Source organism: Homarus americanus, unplaced genomic scaffold (genome assembly GCF_018991925.1).
Source record: "Homarus americanus isolate GMGI-L3 unplaced genomic scaffold, GMGI_Hamer_2.0 scaffold40565, whole genome shotgun sequence".
Taxonomy (NCBI): Eukaryota; Metazoa; Arthropoda; class Malacostraca; order Decapoda; family Nephropidae; genus Homarus; species Homarus americanus.
The window spans coordinates 961,400-984,055 of record NW_024735503.1 but is presented as its reverse complement, the minus strand read 5'-3'; the positions used below and the strand labels follow the sequence as shown (position 1 = coordinate 984,055).

Here is a 22,656-nt window from a genome sequence, read left to right as displayed (position 1 = left end):
CCTAAGTGTACCTCCCCCTCCCTCCCCTCCTCACCCCTTCTTTCCCTCAGTCCCTCCACATGTTCACTCTCTCCTCCCTCCCCCCACCTTTGCCACATCATATTTCTCCTTCCTGTGCCACACCATCACCCTCCTTTCTTCTCCTCACGGGTGAGTCATTAATATATTACAGGTGAGTCAGTAATACAGATGAGTCAGTAATACTGATGAGTCAGTAATACAGATGAGTCAGTAATACAGGTGAGTCAGTAATACAGGTGAGTCAATAATGCAAGTCAATCAGTAATACAGATGAGTCAGTAATACAGATGAGTCAGTAATACAGATGAGTCAGTAAAACAGGTGAGTCAATAATGCAAGTGAATCAGTAATACAGATGAGTCAGTAATACAGATGAATCAGTAAGACAGGTGAGTCAATAATGCAAGTGAGTATGTAATACAGGTGAGTCAGTAATACAGGTGAGTCAATAATGCAAGTGAATCAGTAATACAGATGAGTCAGTAATACAGATGAATCAGTAAGACAGGTGAGTCAATAATGCAAGTGAGTATGTAATACAGGTGAGTCAGTAATACAGGTGAGTCAGTAAGACAGGTGAGTCAATAATGCAAGTGAGTCAGTAATACTGGTGAGTCAGTAATACAGGTGAGTCAGTAATACAGGTGAGACAGCCGGAGGTGTAAGAGGATATGACTCACCCAGAACGTCATCACGGATTGATACAGGTGTATGTATGTATGTATGTATTTATGTTTCCCTGTGTCTGTGCACCTATCAGACTGTCTGTGTGTCTGTCTGTTATCTGTCTCTTTCCGCATGAGGTAAGATGGATTATGGGAAACAGAAACCTCAATAAACGGAGGAAGTGAGATATAACGAGTGAGGAAAGTGACGAGGGAGAGTGAGAGAGAGAGAGAATTTTGTGTACTATCACCTGTGACTCTTAAATATGGCACTCCCAATGACACTCGCTATGATGAGCTAGTCTGACTCACACACACGGGTTGGATGTCACGAAGAGATGAAGATGGTGAATTTAGTCTCCCGCTTGAGTGAGTGTATGCTGCATGATCACACACTCAAGTGCTTCTCATAAAATTTCAAAAGTTTCATAAATAGCGTGTGTTTGTGTGTGTGTGAGCTTGTAGGGTGGTTTGTTAAAATTACCTCACTCACCTGAATTTTACGCACCCCAGGTTACATTAGGTTAGGTTAGTGTTAAGGTGGTTAATCTTAAAGTGAAATGCGCGGGGAGGGCTAACTTTCATATAACCCGCAAAATATTCCACATTGCAACTCCATCAATCAATTCACTTTTGTATCCGTCTACTACAGCTCTCTCCGCGCCGTCCATAACTTAATGCAAAAGTCTACAGTACATTGCTAGTGCGTAACATATAACTGACTGACTGACTACTATATCTACTTTATCCTCTTCCTCATTTGTTCAGTTTACTAGCCAGTCGGGGGTCGGTTAGTTCTCTGTTACCACACTGTTGGCAATTACTGGGCATGTACGGGTCCTTCAATGTATTTCAATATGAGCCAATGGTGGTCAAGGCTGGACTTAATGGAGCTCACGGTTGGTGCTGTCAGTCAGTCACAAGTTCAAGACATTCTCTGGTTACATTCCAAGAGTTCACGAAATTTACTCCAAAAATTTTAACTCAGTAAATTTTCCGTACGTGTGACATCTTTTAAGTTTCGGCTTTGACTGGGTAATGTCCTTTGAGGCGCTTATAAACTGTAATATTGCCCCTTGCCCTTCTAAAATATACTGTAAACAGACACAATAGCACAATGCAATTAGGTAGAAAGACAATTAATTATCAACCAGAGGTCAGTTGTGGTAGTCCATTATGCGGCAGTAAATAAAATCAATGTACAGTACAGTAGTTGTGGTGACGTGCAGGAGAATTATTGTTGTGATGACGTCAGAAGGTGGCACTATAGGGTCCGGACTTGTTGATCAACGAGAATATTATCCATCGTGTGTGTTAACTAGCGCGTGAACTAGTTAAAAACGTGGAAATGAAGATGGTTAATTATAATCTAGCGTGCATGTTAGCTAGCAAACGTGTTAATGAAGATGATTAATTACAATTTAGCGTGCACGTTAACTAGCGAGCATCTTAATTATGGAAAAGTTTAAATAGAAAACTTGCTTACAACACAAGTAAGATAAATAAGCTTAGAATTAGTGAAAAGCTTAAGGATCCAGAGGTTGACAAGCAAGCAGGTTTAGCCTGTAGGTTATCAAGCCAGAAAGTTAAGTAGCAAGCAGGTTGTTTAATCAATGAATTCATCTTACCTGAACATGTTGGTTCTATGTGGCAGGGTCGAACCTGTGTTGGTGAGAGGCAAGTTACTTCTTTGTTTACACACAACCACGTACACATTAAACTGTAGTTACGTGCACACTTGCCAGCACCACACTAGCCACGTGCACCACTGCTAAGTACATTTTAAACCCACATATAAATACAATAATGCACATAACTTGACGTAATAAACATAGAGAAGAGTTGTCATTAGGCTTTTATATATTCCGTGGCGTTCAAGTTCACCTTGCTTGAGCTTATTAATTAACTCACAAGAGAATACTCATCCCACTAAGAATCAATTTCAAAATGCGACTTACTATTCCCTTTGCTTCAAACAAATTCAGATGAAAAAGCAGGTAAGATTCGTCCCCAGCTTATTTTATATGGAGATTAAATTTCCTAACGCCAAAATAACTAAACCTATAGAACTTTTATAAACTCAAGTTTTGCAGTACGCAATGGTTCGTTCTGGTAAAACGAAACGCGCAATATTTTTTGTTTGTCAATTCACTGATGGGGCGGAGGCCAAGGCTTGCCATTTTACAGGACTATACAGTACTTCAAAGTAAAGGAAATAGCCAATCTCACCTAGAAATAAATTTTACGAAGTGGGAGGAGCACTTTGGTATACAGTATTTAATTTTCATAAGGTAATTAATAAGTTCGTGCGAGTTAGTATTATAACCTGAAGATTAAACATCCTCGTTTATTTTCTCTGAAAATTAACCGCTCAAATGCTACCTGGGTGGGGAGGGTTAAGTTATCAATCATTATGGTGGTTAATCTTCTGGTGAAATAAGTTAGGATGTCTAATCTTCTGGTGATCCAGTGTGCCATTACAGTATGGAGCACCGTCAGTTTACTGGCTGTTAACAGTGACGAGGAAAAGAATGACTAATTCTAAGACTGCGCTCGAGAGATGTCTAGAAATTAGGAAGGTCCCTCTTTAGAAAGCGGGGGATACAAGGTAAAGTGTGTGTGTGTGTGTGGCCTCGTGAAGGGAGGTGCAATCATGGTTCACAGCGTGGAGTGTGAAGGTCGTTCATTACACAGCCTATCATCTTACTGTTACCGAGTATGTCCAGGATAACTAAATACATCTAATCCGAACTACAACACACATTTACCCACTAAGAAATAATATAATGTAGACTCTGTAAACATCTAAATCATAAGCCTTCAAACACCAAATTTTCCCAGGCAATACTCTCCACAGACAAGATGGCCAGTGTTAAAAGTTAAAACTACTGAAACACGACTGTGAAATTACATTTTTATTTTTCAGGCGACACCAAGCAAAACTGTCCTAACTTAACCACAAATACAACTGTGACTGGGTTTGGTTCATCTACTTTATAAGAGTTGTTCAGCTGTCCTGTTCGGAACATGGCTCTCCACAGTTCTCTCTCCTGACCCATCACCAGTAACTGTGTAATGTGTAGAATTTAAAGTAATCACAAGAGTAAACTAAAGAGTTTATTAAAAAAGTAATCATCAGGGGATAATGTAAATTATCTACAGAATTAATTCTTGAAACATTAACAAGGTAACAAGTTAACTCACCTGAACTCTCGGTTGCCTGATCGTTGTCTTTGCAGTAAATGGTAAATATCCCCTTATTCACAGTCTGTGCGTCAATATCTCATAGAACTCTATTTTCTCACTGATTCAAATATTAGATTTAATGTTTATAACTTCCCAGATCCTCGTTTTAAGAGGAAAACTTCTCAGTTTCCGTCATTTGTTACACATGGAACTACCGCCATGAAAATAGCAACACTTAAACACTTTCTCACGAATGAAACTAAGAGGTAACTCGGTTTGACAGTTACCTGGTTGACGTCCAGGAGAGAGGAAGGTGAGAGAGGATGAACGTGTGAGCGAGGGAGGTAGTGAGAGGAGGGGGCGTGACTGCCTCCCCCACTCTTGCCATCCACTGAGCGTTGTTTATTTATTATTGGTCATGAAGCAGTGCCTGGAGTGTGTGTGTATATATATATATATATATATATATATATATATATATATATATATATATATATATATATATATATATATATATATATTTAAATTAAAGATGAATGTCATCAGTATATGTCTCCAGAAAAACTTAGAACTATCAAAACTCTCCTTGGCTTGTTCACCCTCTTCGCCTACCCCCATTTTTTTATTACAGGATAAACTAATTAAAGAACACCGTTTGTTAAATTTCCTTAAAGTTTCGGCTGCTTGCAAACGTTCCTGATCCGACTCGTCAAACAGTACAAATTAACGATTTTGTTATTAATATTACATAATCGCTTTCTCTGGAAAAAATAAATTTATATACAACATACGATAAGCATAAATAGCACACATAAAAATTATGTTGTTCTTGTATTATATACAATGAACAAAAGTAACAAGGAGCCTAGAGAGGACAGTATGTTAATATGATAGTGTTGTATTGAGGTCATGGATGTTTGATAACATACTCCTATTTCATCTACGTACACATAGTACTTATCAAAGATATGGATTTTTAATTTGGCTTAAATAATTCGTCAAATCATTAATCTGTATTTCATGAGTATTAGTAACAATGTATTCGTTTAAATATTTTTTTTGCCAATCTGGGTGAACCTCAGTGGTGCTTGAGGCATTGTTGAACCCCAGGCAGTGTACAGGCAAAACTGTACATCAGATGTACAGCTGAACCTTAGGCATGGTATAAAGTTAGTTGAGAGGTACACACAAACCATAAGAGATGTTGTAGTTAGAACTGAACTTAGATACGATGTAGAGGTACAGTTGAAGCTGTCAAACCTTTGATACAATACTATAGTATAGAAGTACATTTGAACTCAAGTGATAGTGTGTAAGAATAACCAACACCTAGTGTGTGTGTGTGTGTGTGTGTGTGTGTGTGGGAATATGAAAAAAGGAGGTTTACTTGACAAGTCAGTGTAGCAGCAGCATCATTAAAGCTCAGAGATTGTAGTGGTTTCACTGAATCCCTGGGAGTGTACAGGCATCTTCATTGAACCCCTGGGATAACATAGACACTGTAGAGGCTTTAATAAATCCCTGGAATAGTGTGGAGGCTATAATGAATTTCTGGGAGTGTAAAAGCCTCAGTGGACACCTGGGACACTGTAGAGGCACCATTGAATCTTAGAACAGTGTAGATGGAGGCACTGCTACATCTTGGAGTGTAGACATACCTTTTCAGTGTAGAGGCACCATCGACTCTCAGGAAGAGTGTATTAACACCCCTGCCTCCTGATAACTGCTGCTGTTGTATTGTTTTGACTGATAACATTCATTCTGAACAATATAAGTCTGAGTTTGTTTATCTCCTAACACCCCCCCCCCCCAGCATCATTGTATTTATGTGCTGTAGTCTAACTCACTGAGCAAAAATAAATCTTAATTTTGGAACTTTTGCAATTTTTTTTTTCTAACCAAATTGCCACTACCAAACTGCCCTCCAAATGTCTAATACATTCAACTTAATTTTTTGTGAGAATAAGAATACATCAGTCCTACACAATGTTTAGTAATCAATGATATGATTTCTTTGATCTTATAAACATACCACAGTAGTAGACAAAACACTCCCAAATATTATGATGAACCTCTTGATTAAATACACAATATCCCCTGAGACAAGGTGACACAATACAGTATACATCTTTTAACCCTTAAACTGTGATGCACCTCATATGAAGCATAATGTACAGCTGCAACATCCCTCATATGTGAACAGTCACTTTTTAAAATCCCTGTAGAATTAATAGGTCAAAGTAGCATGACAAAAAAAAAAATTTCACACATATTAAATTTTATACCTTCTCAACACTCCTGCCAAAATTATTTTTGTAAGGATACGTGAAATGTAAAGTAACAGCCAGAGAGGCAAACATATTGTGCCTTCCGTTCCATGGGAATTTCCACTACAGCACAACTACGACTGCTGCCCCATCTGGTCTAGAGGTGGAAATGACAATAAAGTGGCTAACATATGATCCTTTGTTGTCTTTTGAGAAGTGTTATATATTTCAGCCACCAAAGAAATTCATAATTATGTACACTACACAATAGAGGGTTAATCAAAACAAAATTTTGTTGGAAAAGCTGCATTCACCATGTACTGCAAACAGTTCAGGTGAGTAAAAATAGTACTAGCATAGTGCACTTTTTTTTATATTTACAACAAAAACACAATAAAAACAAAAAGCTTTGTCTGATATAATTAGCCAATAAGTAACAACCTAAAAATTAACTAATAAAAAAGTAATTTGGAAAACTACCGTGTTCTCTTTGAATCATAACACAGGCCTGAACACATTCATGACAGAATTATGGGTATCAGGTCATAAATTATCATCAGAAAAAACTGACAATGGCATCATTGGTAATCATGTGAAGCTATGAATTTGCTTTTCTATGCAAATTAAAATATTCCAAATTAAGCTAAAATTATCCATTTTCATTAAGCTAAGGACTTGAAAGAAGAACTGCCTGGACAAAAGGGTCCCAATCTGAATGGTCTATTTAGCCAACAACTAAAAGAAGGTATAGCTCGTCTTGTATATACTGTACTGTAGTATGTGCAAGAGTTTCAACAGATTGATTTGAATCTCCCTAACCATGATAATAGAAGAAACTATTTTTCCATACCTCACAACTTCAAGGTAAATCATTAAAATTGGACATTTTTCTTTAGTTTTCCTAATTGTGCCTTAATTATGGAGTGGTTTATCTCCAAAGTAGTCAAATGACATGCAAATTTAAGCAGAATTACTCGAAACTACAGTATGTTTAAACAAAAAAACACAATGTATATTTCCCATATACTGTACAGTATGCTCTAGGGACAGTACAAAGGCAGTTCACTATATACCAAAAGATGGCAATATTTGGTGCATTAATTAAAATGTAAAAAATCTCATGAAGTCTTTGACCCCATAAATAAATTCTAATATCACATACAGTACTGTACAGTGTAAAAAATATACCTGTATATACAATAGCACAGCACAAAAAGGCTTGTAGGCATGAATTTAAAATCATATTACTTTCATTACAATAATACTCTTACATAGCTTATACATTAAGGAATTTCATCATTTACCCCCCAGTTGCATTAAAAAAAATCTCTTCACTTCCATCTCTCCTCACAAAGGAAGAAGTGGGTAGCATCAAAGTTTCAAGCTCATTTTATAGCATCATTAACATTTTATAACATGAAATTATATTATTAGGAAACTGTATTAAATATTAAGTAGAAAGTCTGAACACTTACTGGTACCCACTACAATATTTGGTTATTCTTGTAATAATAATGATAGCACAGTGGGTATAATGCAGCATTTTTAAACTTGATATGGCCTGCCTGTAGCACTACCATTATTTGTCTTTACTGTATTCAAGTTCTCAATCTGTGGGGACATACACATTCTTCAAATTCACTTGCAGGAACTGTCAACATATTAATTCAGACTTGACCCAGGGGATGCCATTGTATATGATGCTAAATTTATATACAGTACATTCAAATGTCAAACATTTATATGCATTTATTGTATTTTATAAACATCAAATTAATATCATACCTATGTCAAGTAATTTAGCACCATAAATTGGACTAAAATCAAAGCTACATCTCTAGTTTCCTCGGACTCTTGTGGACAAAATAGACAAAGCCATCATATATGACATTAAAATTGCACAAAAACAACATGTGTAATTACAACACACTACAATATTCATATTACAATTATTAAGTTATACCTCCCCAAGTGACTCACTCATTTCATGGATGCTCCAGGTGACACTGTATCTGATACATTATTACATACACACAAGAACAGTGCCATGCATTTACAGGTACAGGTATAATAATTTATACTTATTATATTTTCTAAATATTCTCGTGTTATCATACCTGTTTTATGTTACCAAGCACCATAATTCAATGTAAAATGAAGCTATTACTCCACCCAATGTACAAGTCTTGTCCACTTGTACAAAAAGCAGTTTGTTCATTGGCTATATCTGAGTAGATAAGGAAAGTCTCCTAATACAGTAGCATGGCTTAATATAGATGTAATGAGTTATTTCAGTGTCAGCGGGAGAGAAACACCGGAAGAGGAAATATGAAATGCATTGCTTGTGCCCTGCCAGGGGACTGAGACAGTTTAATAATTACTGCCCCAATTGGGGTCTGACACAGCCATCAGGTCAAGAGAAGCATAATTACACAATGCAGTAAAAGTATTCTTCATACAAAACTGCCAAACTTGATGCAAGATTCCAAAATACCCATCTGAGAAAAAATACTAAATATCACTACTGTAATTGCATTTCAATCTAGAAAGCATTTATATTGTCCCACAAATGATAATGGAATATCAGATACACATAAACTCTGCTGAATTAGTTTATAAACCATATTTCTCCAGCAATTGCAAAAAATATGTAAGGTTAATATGTTGATTTTCCCTGAACTGCCAAGTGAAGAACATATCCATCTGGCTCACCTAGGTAAGGCAGAAAGCGTGCAAACTAGTGTTAGTACTGTACTGTACAATATTGCACTGAGACTCGTAATGGAATTCTTTCTTTGATCTGTTCGAGAAAAACAAACAATATCTCATGAACCTGGACTTACATTGTTGATAACTTTTAAGAACAATAATCAAAGTTCACTATAAATCACTGGATCTTTTATAGTTCAACCATATACACATCTTTTCAACAAAATATTGCCTACTGCCCCCTCACTTAAATAAATACAATAAAATAATGCATTAGTGCAATACAATACATTACCTTACTGGAAACAATGCTTATCAAAAATTATAAGGCACAAATTACCAAAAGAAACTTGTGCTAACTGTAATACTGTTCAATTACAATTCATTAAGAAATCATATTCTCAACTAATTCCCATTTTCTCTAAATAGTTCCAGCTCTAATAAAATTTTACCATTTTAATGAAGCAAATTTTCTTCATTTCTCAATGATGTGAGTTAAAAGTGTACTTTAACTGTCAACTTTATGTCCCAAAAGTCCTCACCATCATCAGCGTTTATGGTCATTTTCCATGTGTGTGTTGGTTTACCACTTTCATAAAGTCAGTACAGTATTTTCATATGAAATCTAATAGATTCCAGTTAACAGCTTTGCTATGTTATTTCAATTAATAAATGTCAAATTTTCAAAGAGATAGTACATATAAATGGTTCAATGCTACACAATGCTATTCTTAAAGTATTAAAAAGTACCGACAATAATTCATAAACTTGTTCAAATTTAAAAACTGAAGCCCTCTACGGAATTGTTAAGCACCTCTAACGTGCATCAAAATAGACAGCGTATATAACTGTACTGTACTATAAAGTTCAGTTACAATGCATCCAGCACAACCTTATTTACTATGGACAAGCTATTTGTCTTGAGACGAACAGTACCACTGACTATCCCTCCTTCCTCAGCCATTTCAGTCTGAGTGATTACACTGATTCACTTGTGAATGGTGTAGAGACCAAGTGATAATCTTAATGAAATGTAGATATACTGTACACACACCATTATTCATCCCTACCAAAAGGCACTACTACTTTAGAAAGATAATGAACTATGGGAACTTATTGAAATAAACTGTAAAAAGTCCTGATATTTATATTATGTTACCAACATCAGTACAATATACAGTGATATCTCCGTTAGCTGGAACAATTGGCGCAGAGCACTTCTGAGAGTGAGTAATCTTTGGGTAATGAGACGACTCTCTCAAACGCGGAAAAAATCCGCCATCCCTGGAATTTTCCAGAATGACACATCATTCCATCTCTCAAACCATGAATAATTCCCTCGTCCCCAGATTTTTTCCGGATACCAGAATTTTTTGGGGTGAATTTCCGGAAAATGGGCCTGGGAAAAAAAATAAAAGGAATTTTCCGGGGATCAGGAAATCATTCCCAAACCCCGTATTTTCCCGAAAATTATGAGCAGATTTCAATTTTGGCTATCGGAAAGCTCCTATTGAGAGTGATTTCAGCTAACGGAGATACTGTATTATTACTGCATGCCTAAAATTCCATTACAATTTCACAGGAAAAAATATGTTTTCTAACAATAAAGAGACATTCACTAAAACAGCTGACACACACATATCACTACACGAACCTTTTTCACCAAATAAATTGACAGAATGCTCAATATACTGTACATATACAACAAATTATACAACAATGAATTCTATGAACCATTAACTGCTTCAGCTTCTTTCTCCTCTAAACTAATAGCAGATGTGGAAGAAGTAACTGGTGGTACATTAATAACATTTTGAGCCTTGGCAGCTTTTAGAATCCTGTCTGCTCCCTTATCTAGCAGTCTCTGAGCCAGAGAGACCCCAAGCTGGTGTGCTTGGGTCATGAAATCCTTGTGCTCAGAAAGAATAACTATCCCACAGAAGTTGATGGAGGTCTTTGCTACCTTTTCTGGTGGTTGTGTGGACTCTGGAGAGGCATCAGGATTCTGAGAGGAAGTGGACATGGTGTCCAAGAGCTCCTCTGAACCATCAAGACTCCACACTCCACCTTTGAGGCTCACACTGTCCTCTGTCACCTGCAACATTTGAAATTTTTGACTATCAGACATTCCAATGAATGTTGGGCTAAGAGATTCACATCACAGTAGTGATATATAATGTACTACAGTATATTCAAGCAGTTCCAATATACATATTTTCTGGATTCAAGATGAAGAAAAAGATGTGGATATAACAGGTGCCTGGTTTTACGGAAACATTTCTTTCAAGTACTGAGAGAGGCTCATTCCAAAATGGATTATAAGTTATGGTTAGTCACAATCTACTGATGAAGGATGAAAATGCAATATATGGATTATTGAAATCTGTCCTCCTTTCAATAGATTTACAAGAATTTAATGTTATAATATCAGCATTTCTTAAGAGTTTGCTGGTTGGGAAATTCAGAAAATAATTGAATTCAGGCCCTCATATTCCCTAAAGTACCATACATTAAGACATCAAATTTCAAAACAGGTGGGTAACAGTCCCATCTGTTCCCTCCTCCACCACCAGTACTCCTGATACAGTACTCTCAAAATTTGACCGATTCAAACACTGTTAAACCCTTCACTTTTGCTTTTATATGCAGGCATACCCCGATAACTGATGCATATAGGGACGGTTATCAAAACAACTAATCACATAAGAACATAACAAATTCAGGGGTTAGGAACCGGCTACCCTCCAAAAAACTCTCATCCTCCCTTGTGTCTCTGTGCTGTACAGTCAAAGACAAAAGTTGTGTCGTAAAATTTGGTGAAAACATATGATGAAGGGCTAAAACTTTTGGCGAGTTATATTTAATATTCGATCAAAACCGCGACACGACTTTTGTCTATGACTGTACACTGTTACACAAGAAAATAAAGTAGACATATAAAGCAAGGATATTAAGCCTTAAATAAGCAATTTACTGTAAAACATAAATTGGTACTGTGATTTACCTGCACTGAGGAGGATAGAGATAGTCTAGGGTAGCAAGCTCAAGTCTCTACCACTCTCTGCTGATCCATCACCACTCTTAAAATGCCTTATTACGCCTTATCACATCACATCAAGTTGCCAAGCACAAGAGGAACTACCACGGGGTGTTTAAGGATGATTGAATAACACATTAAGTAAAAAATGAAGAAAAAGCACAGTCAGCGACACAAACTAAGTGCAAACAAGAGCAAAGATGGTGGGAATGAGTGAGAGGCAGTGCACAGAACCCTCTGGCGGCAAGAATTTGTACTACGCCAGCTCTACTGATCGTCGGATTTCCAGGGTATCAACGAAACTTGCGGGGTATTTCCCCTATATGTAACTGTCGGTTATGCGAATTGGCGGTCAACGGGATGTAGGTTATCGGGGTTCACCTGTATTTGGTGACAGACAAAATCATAACGACTGCTTTCACTGATTTTGTACAGTATAATACGTTTTCCATTTACATGGCCAGAATAAAAAACATACACACTAATTTTCTTCTGCAACTGTCTTGAACTTATTCAGAGTAACAAAAAACAGACCAACCGCCCAAACAGTGAACATGCTGAGAAGTGGTGAAATGATGAATAAATAAAGAAATAATAACACTGTACAGCATGCCCTTCAAATTCGCAGGGGTTAGGTTCTCAAAATGGCCGCAAAAACATTTGCTGACCAGCGGGGGGAGGCCTACATTTTTACTTGTGTACAAAAAAATGTGTATTCCCTCTTATGTGTTTGCCCTTAGGACAATTTTTTCTTTTACCTGTCTTGAATATATGTTTGAGTGTGTAGACATACACACACTAACACATACAAATAAATAATAATGAGAAAATACTCTCACAAATAATCAGAAACAAATGTATTAAAAATGTTGAGTCTACCCTCAAGTCTACTCCATGCTTTGTTATTAATAAAGCACAGAGTGGACTTGAGGGTAGACTCAACATTTTCAATTCATTTGTTTCTGATTATTTGTGAGAGTATTTTCCCATCATTATTTATTATTATGTGTTGTGTTTTGTGTGTGTATGTCTACACATGCATATATACAATACAGGTAAAGGAAATTACTGTCTCTAGAATGAATGGCTCCCTGTCCAAGTCACAAAAATGCCAGCAACTTTAAAACTATCCACAGACATTCTTGGGTACATCCAGGGTGTCATCCGCAAATAATAGAGGAGGGCGAAATAAAAATCCGCGAATTATCCGGGCATACTGTATATGTAATCAATATTAACATAAAAGAAAGCGTACCTTAGTGTGCACAGCCACAGGGGCAGAACATCCTCCTTCTAATGTGCGCATGAAACCCCTCTCTGCAACAGCAGCAATAGTCGTATTGGGGTCTGCTATGTGAGCTAACAGATCCAAAGTGTCCGAGTCTCCTTCCCGACATTCAACTGCTAGAGCCCCTTGACCCACTGCATACATGCATAGGTCATCACCTAGATACTGAGAAAAATATAAAGCAATTATAAATACTGTACAGTAAATGTATTCAAGGAAGGCCAGTGTACTCTAAGGCTAACATGGTTTTGCTAATAGCAAAGTTAACAAAGAATTCTTTTGAATTTCAATTTCTTGTACTGCACTATGTGCAGTTGAGAAAACCATAAATAAGTTAGAGATAAAAATCAGTCTTGAATCATGACAATTTAAGTTGTGCCACATTCCTTGTGAAAATGAATGTGTGAACGATGATTATAGCCTACATAACTTACAGGTAAGACAATGAACATGAAAATTAATACAGTAATAGATGCTTGGCTGTGCAAGATTACTAATTTAGCTTCCTAACCTTTCCATTCATCATTTTGTCAATCACTTTCTACATCCATTCTTTTACAATCTTTAGGCATAGTCCCTGTATAAGCTCTACAAATTCTAGGTTAATTTTGTCTCAGTTAACTCCTCATTCAGCAGATTATTCAAGTGCTGTATTTTATCCAAGCATCCTTAATTTCCTTATTATCAACTACCATTTCTCATGCACTGTTCATCAACTATGCCCTTCTTTCCTACCCACTATTTACCTTGCTATACTGAATGCTTCATCTCTAGCATCTGCAGTACACTATTCAGCTTATCCAAAAATGCATCCTGTTACACTTCATCGTCTTATAAACCTCAGTTCTGGCCGTGCTTGGCCTCCAGGTATGCTTCCTTATCACCATTCATCAGTAATGATTATATAAATCATGTGTAATAAGCACACTGCATGGAGAAATTATGCACAGGCCAACACTAATGTCAATAGGATAGTGTAGAGTAAATTAGATTCAAGATATACAAGGACAGAATTAACTGTATAAAAGTGCTTTTAAATCAAGACTTTTAGAGTTACAGTCAAAGACAAAAGTCGTGTCGTGAAATTTGGTAAAAACATATGCCGAAAGGCTAAAACTTTTGGTGCGCTCTGCCTTGTGGTAGGGCTCTCATAATTAATGTTTCGTGAGTAATATTTAATCTTCGGTCAAAACCACAACACGACTTTTGCCTTTGACTGTACACACACACACACACACACACACAATAAAAATATCTGCCTACCTGGGTCCGATGTGTTTGGAATTGAACACAATGTACAGCAGTTTCAGTTCGTTGGTCAAGGACTCACAAATAGTGATCAGAATTATACGTCCATTGTCATATTGTATTAACAAGAAAAGGGGCAGATATTTTTTTTTGTGTGCGTAAAACTGATACTAACCAAAAGAAAGTACTCTTCCAATCGGTAATTAAAGGTTCAGTCTACATATTTAAAAGAAACTATGCTCAATAAAAAATTTTAAAGGTTCAAAAAAAGAAAGATCACTGCAATAAATATTTTGCATACCAACCTGTGAGATTCTGTCCTTCCAGCCCATCCTGACCACTCCAGCAGCAGCCAAAATAAGAGCAGCATAATCATCTGCACTATCCAGCTTCCGTAAACGTGTGTTCAAATTTCCACGCACACTCTCAAACCTCAAGTTCGGGTACCTGCGCTTCAGCTGGGCACTGCGTCTTAAGGAACTTGTTCCTGTAAAAACAGACCTAACCTTACTATTGGACCCAAAACACTAACTACAGTCTACAAATAGAAATATTACAAACACAGACTCTATGAAGTTAATTTTTAGTTATAACATTTAACTTACATTACAAATAGGCCCAGATCAAGTCTAACATCTAAATAGGAAAGACATAAAATTCATCTCTTCAACAAAGTCTAATGAAAATCTTTGAAAGCTTGGTGAAAATTCTCAGAACTAAACTACCTTCAGCCAGAAAGGGAGTGACATCAACTAGTCAAATCTATCTCTGAATAAAAGCTAATAACTGTCTTAAGAAGGCACAACCCTCCCCTCTATCCCAAGACACAATTACTGTAAGTGTTAATAGTGGTTGTTGCTTGATTTCACCTGAAAGTGCTTCAATCCCCCCAACTCTTGATAAATTCCACCTTTGCATACCGTAGGCAATTTATCTTTCTGAAATCAACATGTGGACTATTAAATAAAAAGACTTACCTATAACAGAACCCTTAGGCAGGGAAGCCAAGGTACACTCTGCATACTTGGGGTGCATGATAACAGCATCTCTAGGGTCCTCACGTTCTGATACTGCCCCTATTACCATACCTTCTGGTAATATTGTAGGTAGATCCTAAAAAAATAACCATATCTTCATCTCTTTAACACAGACCTTTAAGTTCTTCAAATAAAACAGCAAAATGTATACTGTACAGGGTATCAACATAATTTTCAATAAGTCCAATAATAACACTGGATTCAAGTTGATCTCCAAGAACCTATCATCTGTTCTCATTTAGGGGAGATTAATAGATAAAAAAAGATAGAAAAGATTACAAGTTGGTTCCACTTATCTAAGATGTACTGAATGTATGAGTGGGGGACATCATAACAAACCCAGAAAAAAAAACACTTTCATCTGGAGACAAACAGCAAGGATTACATGGATTAAACTGCATTATTGAAAATGTTAACTGGGATAATTAACTAAGAAGACGACAAGTACATTATGGAGGGGTCTGATGAATGTCAAAATGAACACCACGACTCCTGTTGCCTCAGTAGGGTTGTCAAAATCCTTTATCCATTGTGTCATATTGACCTCACAAAATTGTAAGGATACTTTTTAGAGCGAGTGTACACAACATTTAGCTACATATTACTGTACTTGTAAAAAATATGAGTGTGTACAGTAAAGGGTCCAAAAACTTCAATAGGGGAGATCATCTTACAGCAGCACAGGGTTTCTGTAATAAGTATCCAGCATGTGCCAGAAGCAGGTGTGGAATGTTGAAATTAAAAGTAGAAGTAGAACAAGGATCAAAATTCTTCTATCATGGAATATCTGCTCTCCAATAAATTCTAATTATGTACAGTAATCTTTTATTTGGCTGTGTCATGTTAAGAGATAAACAGAGTGATAATACTGTACATTATTAGATAAGCACAGTTGACTTCAGATCACATAGGGATACCAACCCAAGGTCAACATAAAGATCTTGCCAAGATATAACCATCTGTGACATAGCCAAAACACCCTAAATTTTTCTTAAATAATGAGGCAAAGATTCTATCTGTTTAAGTGTGGTGTAAATGCAGGTACTCGTGTTTAGTGTCAATCCTCTTGTAGTGATACTTCGTTGTTTCTGTCACCTAAGGCTTACTTGATCTCCTTCCTCTAGTCCAAGTGAAATAAAAACTAGTCTTCTAATTGGCCCCCCTCCCCTTATGGGCTACTGTTGTCTTTGGGGAGATTAACTACAGTAATTATTCAGTTTCATCCCAGCCACTAGGTCAAGGTCAATTGGGTCCAGGTGACCTTATACTCACCTAGTGAAGGGCAGCTGACCACAAATCTAAGTGGATCATCATCATTCAGCCTTCAAAATACAGCCTTTAATGTGCTAAGCATGTAAGAAGAAAAAAATAGCAACCAAGAGAAAATAAGTTCAGGTTACTCAAACAATATCTACAACAAAAACCAGGATGCACAATCATATAAACAACAATGGAGGCAAGGACTTATGTATTCTGAGGTAACCTTGAAGCCCAGTCTCGCTACAGCAGCTTACTAAACTAACACAGATCTCTCACTGAGCAACCTTCTCCCTGATCACCACACCATGACACTCTCCTTTAAAATAGTAACTCTTCTCAGTTTCTCTCACTTCACATCTAGCTGTTCTATTTCCCCATACTGTATTTCACAATATATAATGTCTTTATATATCTACTTTAAAATCAGAGTATGTTTGTATTTAATGGTACACTCTCAACAAAAACTTCAACACCTGGGCACGATGGATGTGAGAATGAGCAGAATGGTTCTTGTCATCTCGGAATGGTTTCAGATTGCATAGTGCTTATAGCGCCCAAGAAGTTTTTGGTGAGTGTACATAAATATGCAAAATTTCAAATTGTTATCCTCTTCTTAATGTGGTTAACAAAATCATTTGATCTTATGTACAATTTGATTCTTCCTTTCACATTTAGGTTAACTGCTACACACACACTTCCATCATATCAATTATGTTAAAAATTTTCCTCAATTTCTCTAACATTACAGGTACTGTACTAATATTTGTACAGTGCAGTACAGGGTACTTGTATTTACTGTTATTGTAAGCAGTAAATTCTTTTAAACTGGTTATTACTAAATGTTTCTCGATTAAAAAATTACAATTTAAATTTTCAACCGTCCACAGCAATATCATCCATGGTCCACTAAACACATTTTTATTTAACAATAACTTCTACTACTGGGAATTGGATCTTTTTTCCATTTACACAAACTTCTTTCTTCATTTACTCAAAGCATTATCAAATAAAAAAAATTAATTGAAACCATACATGCCGATCAGTGGTGAAGTGAAAAAAGTAAAAGTATAGCTACAGTACTGTATATGCAGGACACAGTTTTGTCACAAATCATAACTGGTGTAAAATATCCTGTAAAAAAGTCTAACAATTGTAGTGCATAAAATGATTCAAGCAGCTCTTTGTACTAGTATAGTACAGCACATGCAAATGTAAGGTAAATACAGCAGTGGAATTATTATTTAACGAAGATTCAGAAGAACTGCATTCTTCTCATTTTCAATTTAATTAAAGGAGACACCCTCCAAAACTTGAACCTATGAGTGAATTCCACAAGTGTATGTAGATGGCAGAAGCATTTAGAAGAGCTACAGTAGCATACCATGTGACCCAATGTAAGTGATAAGATACTGAGAATTTTATAAAATGGTCAGAGCACGAATAGCTTACCGATGCTCTGCAATAGCCCACTTCATATCTCTGCAGAGAAACATACCACTAAACACCTGAGTTTTGTGAAATGTGAGAGGCAAATGCTTAAATGATGCAGATGGAACTGATTGATCACAGACCAGGATATTCAGAGCCAGAGATGAACTGACCTTGAGAGAGTGCACCACAATGTCCACCACCCCCTCCTCTAAGGCCACCTCCAACTCCTTGGTAAATAGGCTCTTGCTCCCAATCTTTGACAAAGCCATATTCAGGATCTTATCTCCCTTAGTCTTCATAGACACTAGAAAGTAAAAAAAATGCAAGAATAACAAAGGAAATAATATATATATATATATATATATATATATATATATATATATATATATATATATATATATATATATATATATATATATATATATATATATATATATATATATATATATATATATATATATAACAATGACAAAATTTAGTATGACAAACAACCCAAATCAAGTAAACAAATGCTGTACTGTATAGTACTTGTAGATCTTCTACAAACGTCACAAGGCACAACAGAGTAACGAGTAGTCCCACAGCTTATGATTCACAGCATATTTTAATGCACCTAGTGGTGCTTATTTCTCACCAAACCCACCACTCAAAAATTTTGCTACTGACTACTGTACAGTACTGAAAAGACATCAAGTTGGACTTTTTTATTCTTTATTTCTACAATAAAGTCAGTTTACCATAATCAATCTTCCGTTCAGATTAATTGAAACATACTATGAAGGTGTGTTTTGGTTGCTCAGTTATCTACTGAAAAAAAAAGAGGACCTCTATCCACATTTAACCCCATCCCTAATTGAAATTTCTGAAGATTTACTCATTCAGGATTTGCATGTGAAATATATAATACACTTCAGATTGACAATCTACAGGGTAGTGTACTTTCTTCTTGGATTTTTATATTTGTTAAATAAAATACTGTACAGTGATAGACACTCACCAATGTCAAACTTCAGATGAGGATTTGCTTTCTGCAGTGCATCTCTCACCATGTAAGTCTGCTTCATCGCCAACTGCACACAAGGACATAAATTACCATTAGTTACATTATTAAGTGAATATACAGTATGGCCAAATTGCATCTGCAACCATTGTGTACACCCACTAAAAAATTATTCAGCACCCGTGTCATATTATCACGCCGTAAGGGTGCCGAATAATTTTTTAGTGGGTGTACAGTACAGTACAAACCGGCCATCCCGATGTGTGCCAATAAGTTGTACACCCAATAAAAAATTATTCGGCACCCTTACGGAGTGATACAATATCACACGGGTGCCAACATTTTTTTAGTGGGTGTACATACTATGGCAGGCAGGCTAGTGGTTCTACAACATATGTTCAGGGCCCTAACCTAATCTAACCATTAGAATGGGGGATAGGCACAATCTTAATGGTTAAATTAAGACCCATTATGACCAGGCCCATTTATCAATCAACAGTGAAAATATTTTTTTTTACAATTGAAACCACCTGTCACTATCGAAGAGGTATTATGGCCTCAGGTTCCTTCTCTTCATCCACGTCTACAAACTTGCAACTCATGGTGACTTTCTAACCTGGTGAGCCACATCAGCTTGACTACTCATACTGTACTGAAGACAATTATTCAAGAGAAAGTACCCATTTTATCCACTAACTTGCTACATATTACTTTCACTTGCCTAAAAGCTTCTTTTTCTCTATAGACTAACACTTTTATTTGGGTTACCATTAACTACTGTACACTCCTTAGGGTGCTGATGCTCATGGGAATCCATGGCTAACAAAAACAAGCTGAGTTTTAACACAGGTACAGTAGGTAGATCATCTAAATGTTACTGACGCCCATACAGTAGTTGCCGAACTGGCTTGTCCCGAGAGCTACTGCGTGTAATGGACATGCAATGTGCCAGTAATATAATGATTCTATGTTGTATTAAATCATTAGTATGCATACTATCATAAAAAAATATTGGAATAATCTTTCAACAAAATCCAAGTTTCATGGGCACCAACTCTCTCTTTTTACCTTGATTTTATAATGGTTCCAGACTGCATTTCATACATGCCATACAATATTTTGCTTACAAACATACCCTACTCTTTTTCTTATCTTGTTTTGTGTGCACCAGTGAATTTTTCATCTTTGAAACCCTTACAGGATTGAAAGTAGACGAGTGGAAGATGTTGTTTCTTCATAGGAACACATCCCCCATTACAGTACGTATATCAAGAAAGTCGCATTGTTTTATTTTCTACAAGATTTTGGAACTACAGTACGTTATTCGATATTTTCCCCCAATCACAAAATTTTCTAAAAAAAAACTACCTTGACAAAAATACTGTATCATCCCAAAATATCAAATTGAGAATATCCATACAGTAAGGGTTCAGTGTATACCTGTACAGTACTTCATGTCTTTTATTGAGTTACTAATGGTTATGTACAAGTATCAACCCAAGTACTGTACCCCACAAAATTGCAACTTCTCTACTTCTGATTTTACAATCTTCAATACAGTTCTCCGTGATGCGGGGAGCAGTCATTACTGTACTTGTCTATGCTTGTGCCAAGAGACATTAAACATTTCAGTTAAATAAGTGCAAAAAACCAGGAGCAGCTTATATTATAATACCTGTACAGGTATTATAAAAAAAATAACAAGACTTTACACCAATTTCTTTTATTATCAATTCAGCAATTTTGTGTTTATCATATAAATTTTACCACTTCTCAGCTTACTAGCTGTTTGGGCAATTGGTCTAGCCAGTGTTAGTACAAAAGGAAACCAGAGGCCAGGAAATCTGATGTTTGTTTGTGTCACATTAAACAACACCCTTCTGACATGTGTCCAGATTCAAACCCCTGATATATTGGTGAGAAAAAAGAGTGTTACCACTGTACCATCAACACCCCACATGAACAGTATAGACTTTCTCCTGCAACAACATAAATGATTAATTGTAGATAAAATAAAACTACCATGGTAAATATTTAGAAGTTGCCAACACCTATTTATATACTGAGTCCTATATAAAGTGAAAGAGAAAAAAAATTATATATATATATATATGTATATATTATTCCATACAATTTCCGTGGGCCTTGCCCACTTTGAACAACTAATATTGTTGGTAATTTTATTGGTTATGTGACAGCTCTGTCCCCTCCTCACTCTACCACCATCACCATCACTTACTCCAACTTGACACCAGGAAAGAAACTGCTTCACGGAGCTATTCAACCCCAGTGAGCCCCGATTCAGAACCAGTCAAATGATGGTCGTACAAGCGTAAATCGGGCTGCGAATCACTTCTCGACTAGTATATGGTGTCAGAAAGTCACAAAAAATTGGAAAACTTACTTTAATCTGAGTTAATAGATCGCGTGCATGTACCGACGGAGCGAGGAATTACCCAAATGTAGTCACAATGAAGTCAAATAATGGTCCTAGATGAATAAATCGGACTGCCAATCACTTCTCGACTAGTATTTGGTGTCACAAAGTCACAAAAAATTGGTAAACTTAAATTAATCTGAGTTAATAGATCAAGTGCATGTACCTAACCTAACCTCGACTAGTATTTGGTGTCACGAAGTCACAAAAAATTGGTAAACTTAATTTAATCTGAGTTAATAGATCAAGTGCATGTACCTTACCTTACCTTACCTAACCTAACCTAACCTAACCTAACAACACAACTCAGATTAAATTAAGTTTACCAATTTTTTTTTACTGACACCAAATAATAATCGAGAAGTGATTCACAGCCCGAATTACGCTTGTACGACCATCATTAGACTTCATTGCGGCTACATTTGGGTAATTAGTCGGACCGCACATTGCACATTCCTCCGGTACTAAAACTGAACCCACGGGCTACAGCACTCGCTGGACCTTTGAGGAGACCATTCACACAAAACTAATACAGTTATTCAGTATAAAAGTATAAATCCATTCTCTAGATTTGCCCAACAACAGAAAGGCCGTTCTTAAACGCTCACAAGACACTCTTACCCGTTATTTCCAATACATGCCAATACAATTTACCATTAATATTATAAAATTGCAAGGTATGAAAACAAGGTTAATACTACACAAATACCAATAACGATAAAAAAGTTATTATTCCAAGAGTTACCTTTGGTTAGAGACAATATTGAACAGTGATCTAGGTAGGAAAAGTTTACCTGGTTGCTCAATAACACCGCCGCCAGCAGGTGTTATGAGGTATAATTCAACATATATATTAACTTACCTCACTATCCCTTGAACCAATTCTCAAGAGATTTTTGTCCTTGGCGTGACCATTACCCTCCATGTTGTATAGACCTATAACAGACGACACCACAAGATTATCCAACTGTAACTTTCGCTGGAGTGCTGATGTGAGCGTGCAGTCCCCGTACTGTCCACGAGTCGTCTGCACCCGTGAGCCCGTGACCCGGTGTAGCGGACCAACAGGT

General features: G+C 36.5%; 2 protein-coding genes across 3 annotated transcripts in view; both read right to left on the bottom strand.

Moving 5' to 3' along the window:
- The window catches only part of LOC121871186 (phosphatidylinositol 3,4,5-trisphosphate 3-phosphatase TPTE2-like), a 47,421-nt gene extending 43,200 nt beyond the window's left edge, over positions 1-4,221 (bottom strand). The window contains exons 1-2 of one of the 2 annotated variants that reach the window (XM_042373351.1): positions 3,891-4,221; positions 2,315-2,348 (exon numbers count right to left, since the gene is read on the bottom strand). In XM_042373351.1, coding sequence (XP_042229285.1) covers positions 2,315-2,322 — 8 coding nt within the window. In that variant the 5' untranslated portion in view covers positions 2,323-2,348; positions 3,891-4,221. The remainder of the gene's footprint in view (positions 1-2,314; positions 2,349-3,890) is intronic. The other variant, XM_042373354.1, reaches the window with a different exon arrangement.
- Positions 4,222-6,429: 2,208 nt separating this feature from the next.
- On the bottom strand, positions 6,430-22,636 carry LOC121871182 (porphobilinogen deaminase-like). The gene is made up of 7 exons (XM_042373347.1): positions 22,449-22,636; positions 19,147-19,219; positions 18,320-18,453; positions 15,399-15,534; positions 14,727-14,908; positions 13,141-13,338; positions 6,430-10,943 (listed from the first exon to the last, which is right to left on the bottom strand). Exons 1-7 carry the CDS (start codon positions 22,509-22,511, stop codon positions 10,575-10,577), a joined length of 1,155 nt encoding a protein of 384 aa, XP_042229281.1. The 5' UTR covers positions 22,512-22,636; the 3' UTR covers positions 6,430-10,574.
- Positions 22,637-22,656: the final 20 nt, after the last annotated feature.

Bases quoted from the DNA above. Each gene is read 5' to 3' on its own strand.
- LOC121871182 (XM_042373347.1), bottom strand. From the start codon at position 22,511: ATGGAGGGTAATGGTCACGCCAAGGACAAAAATCTCTTGAGAATTGGT. The intron at 18,454-19,146 runs GTGAGTGTCTAT...TTTACTTTCTAG, and splicing joins TCATCTGAAGTTTGACATTG to TGTCTATGAAGACTAAGGGA. The intron at 14,909-15,398 runs GTAAGTCTTTTT...CTGTTTTTACAG, and splicing joins GCCTAAGGGTTCTGTTATAG to GAACAAGTTCCTTAAGACGC.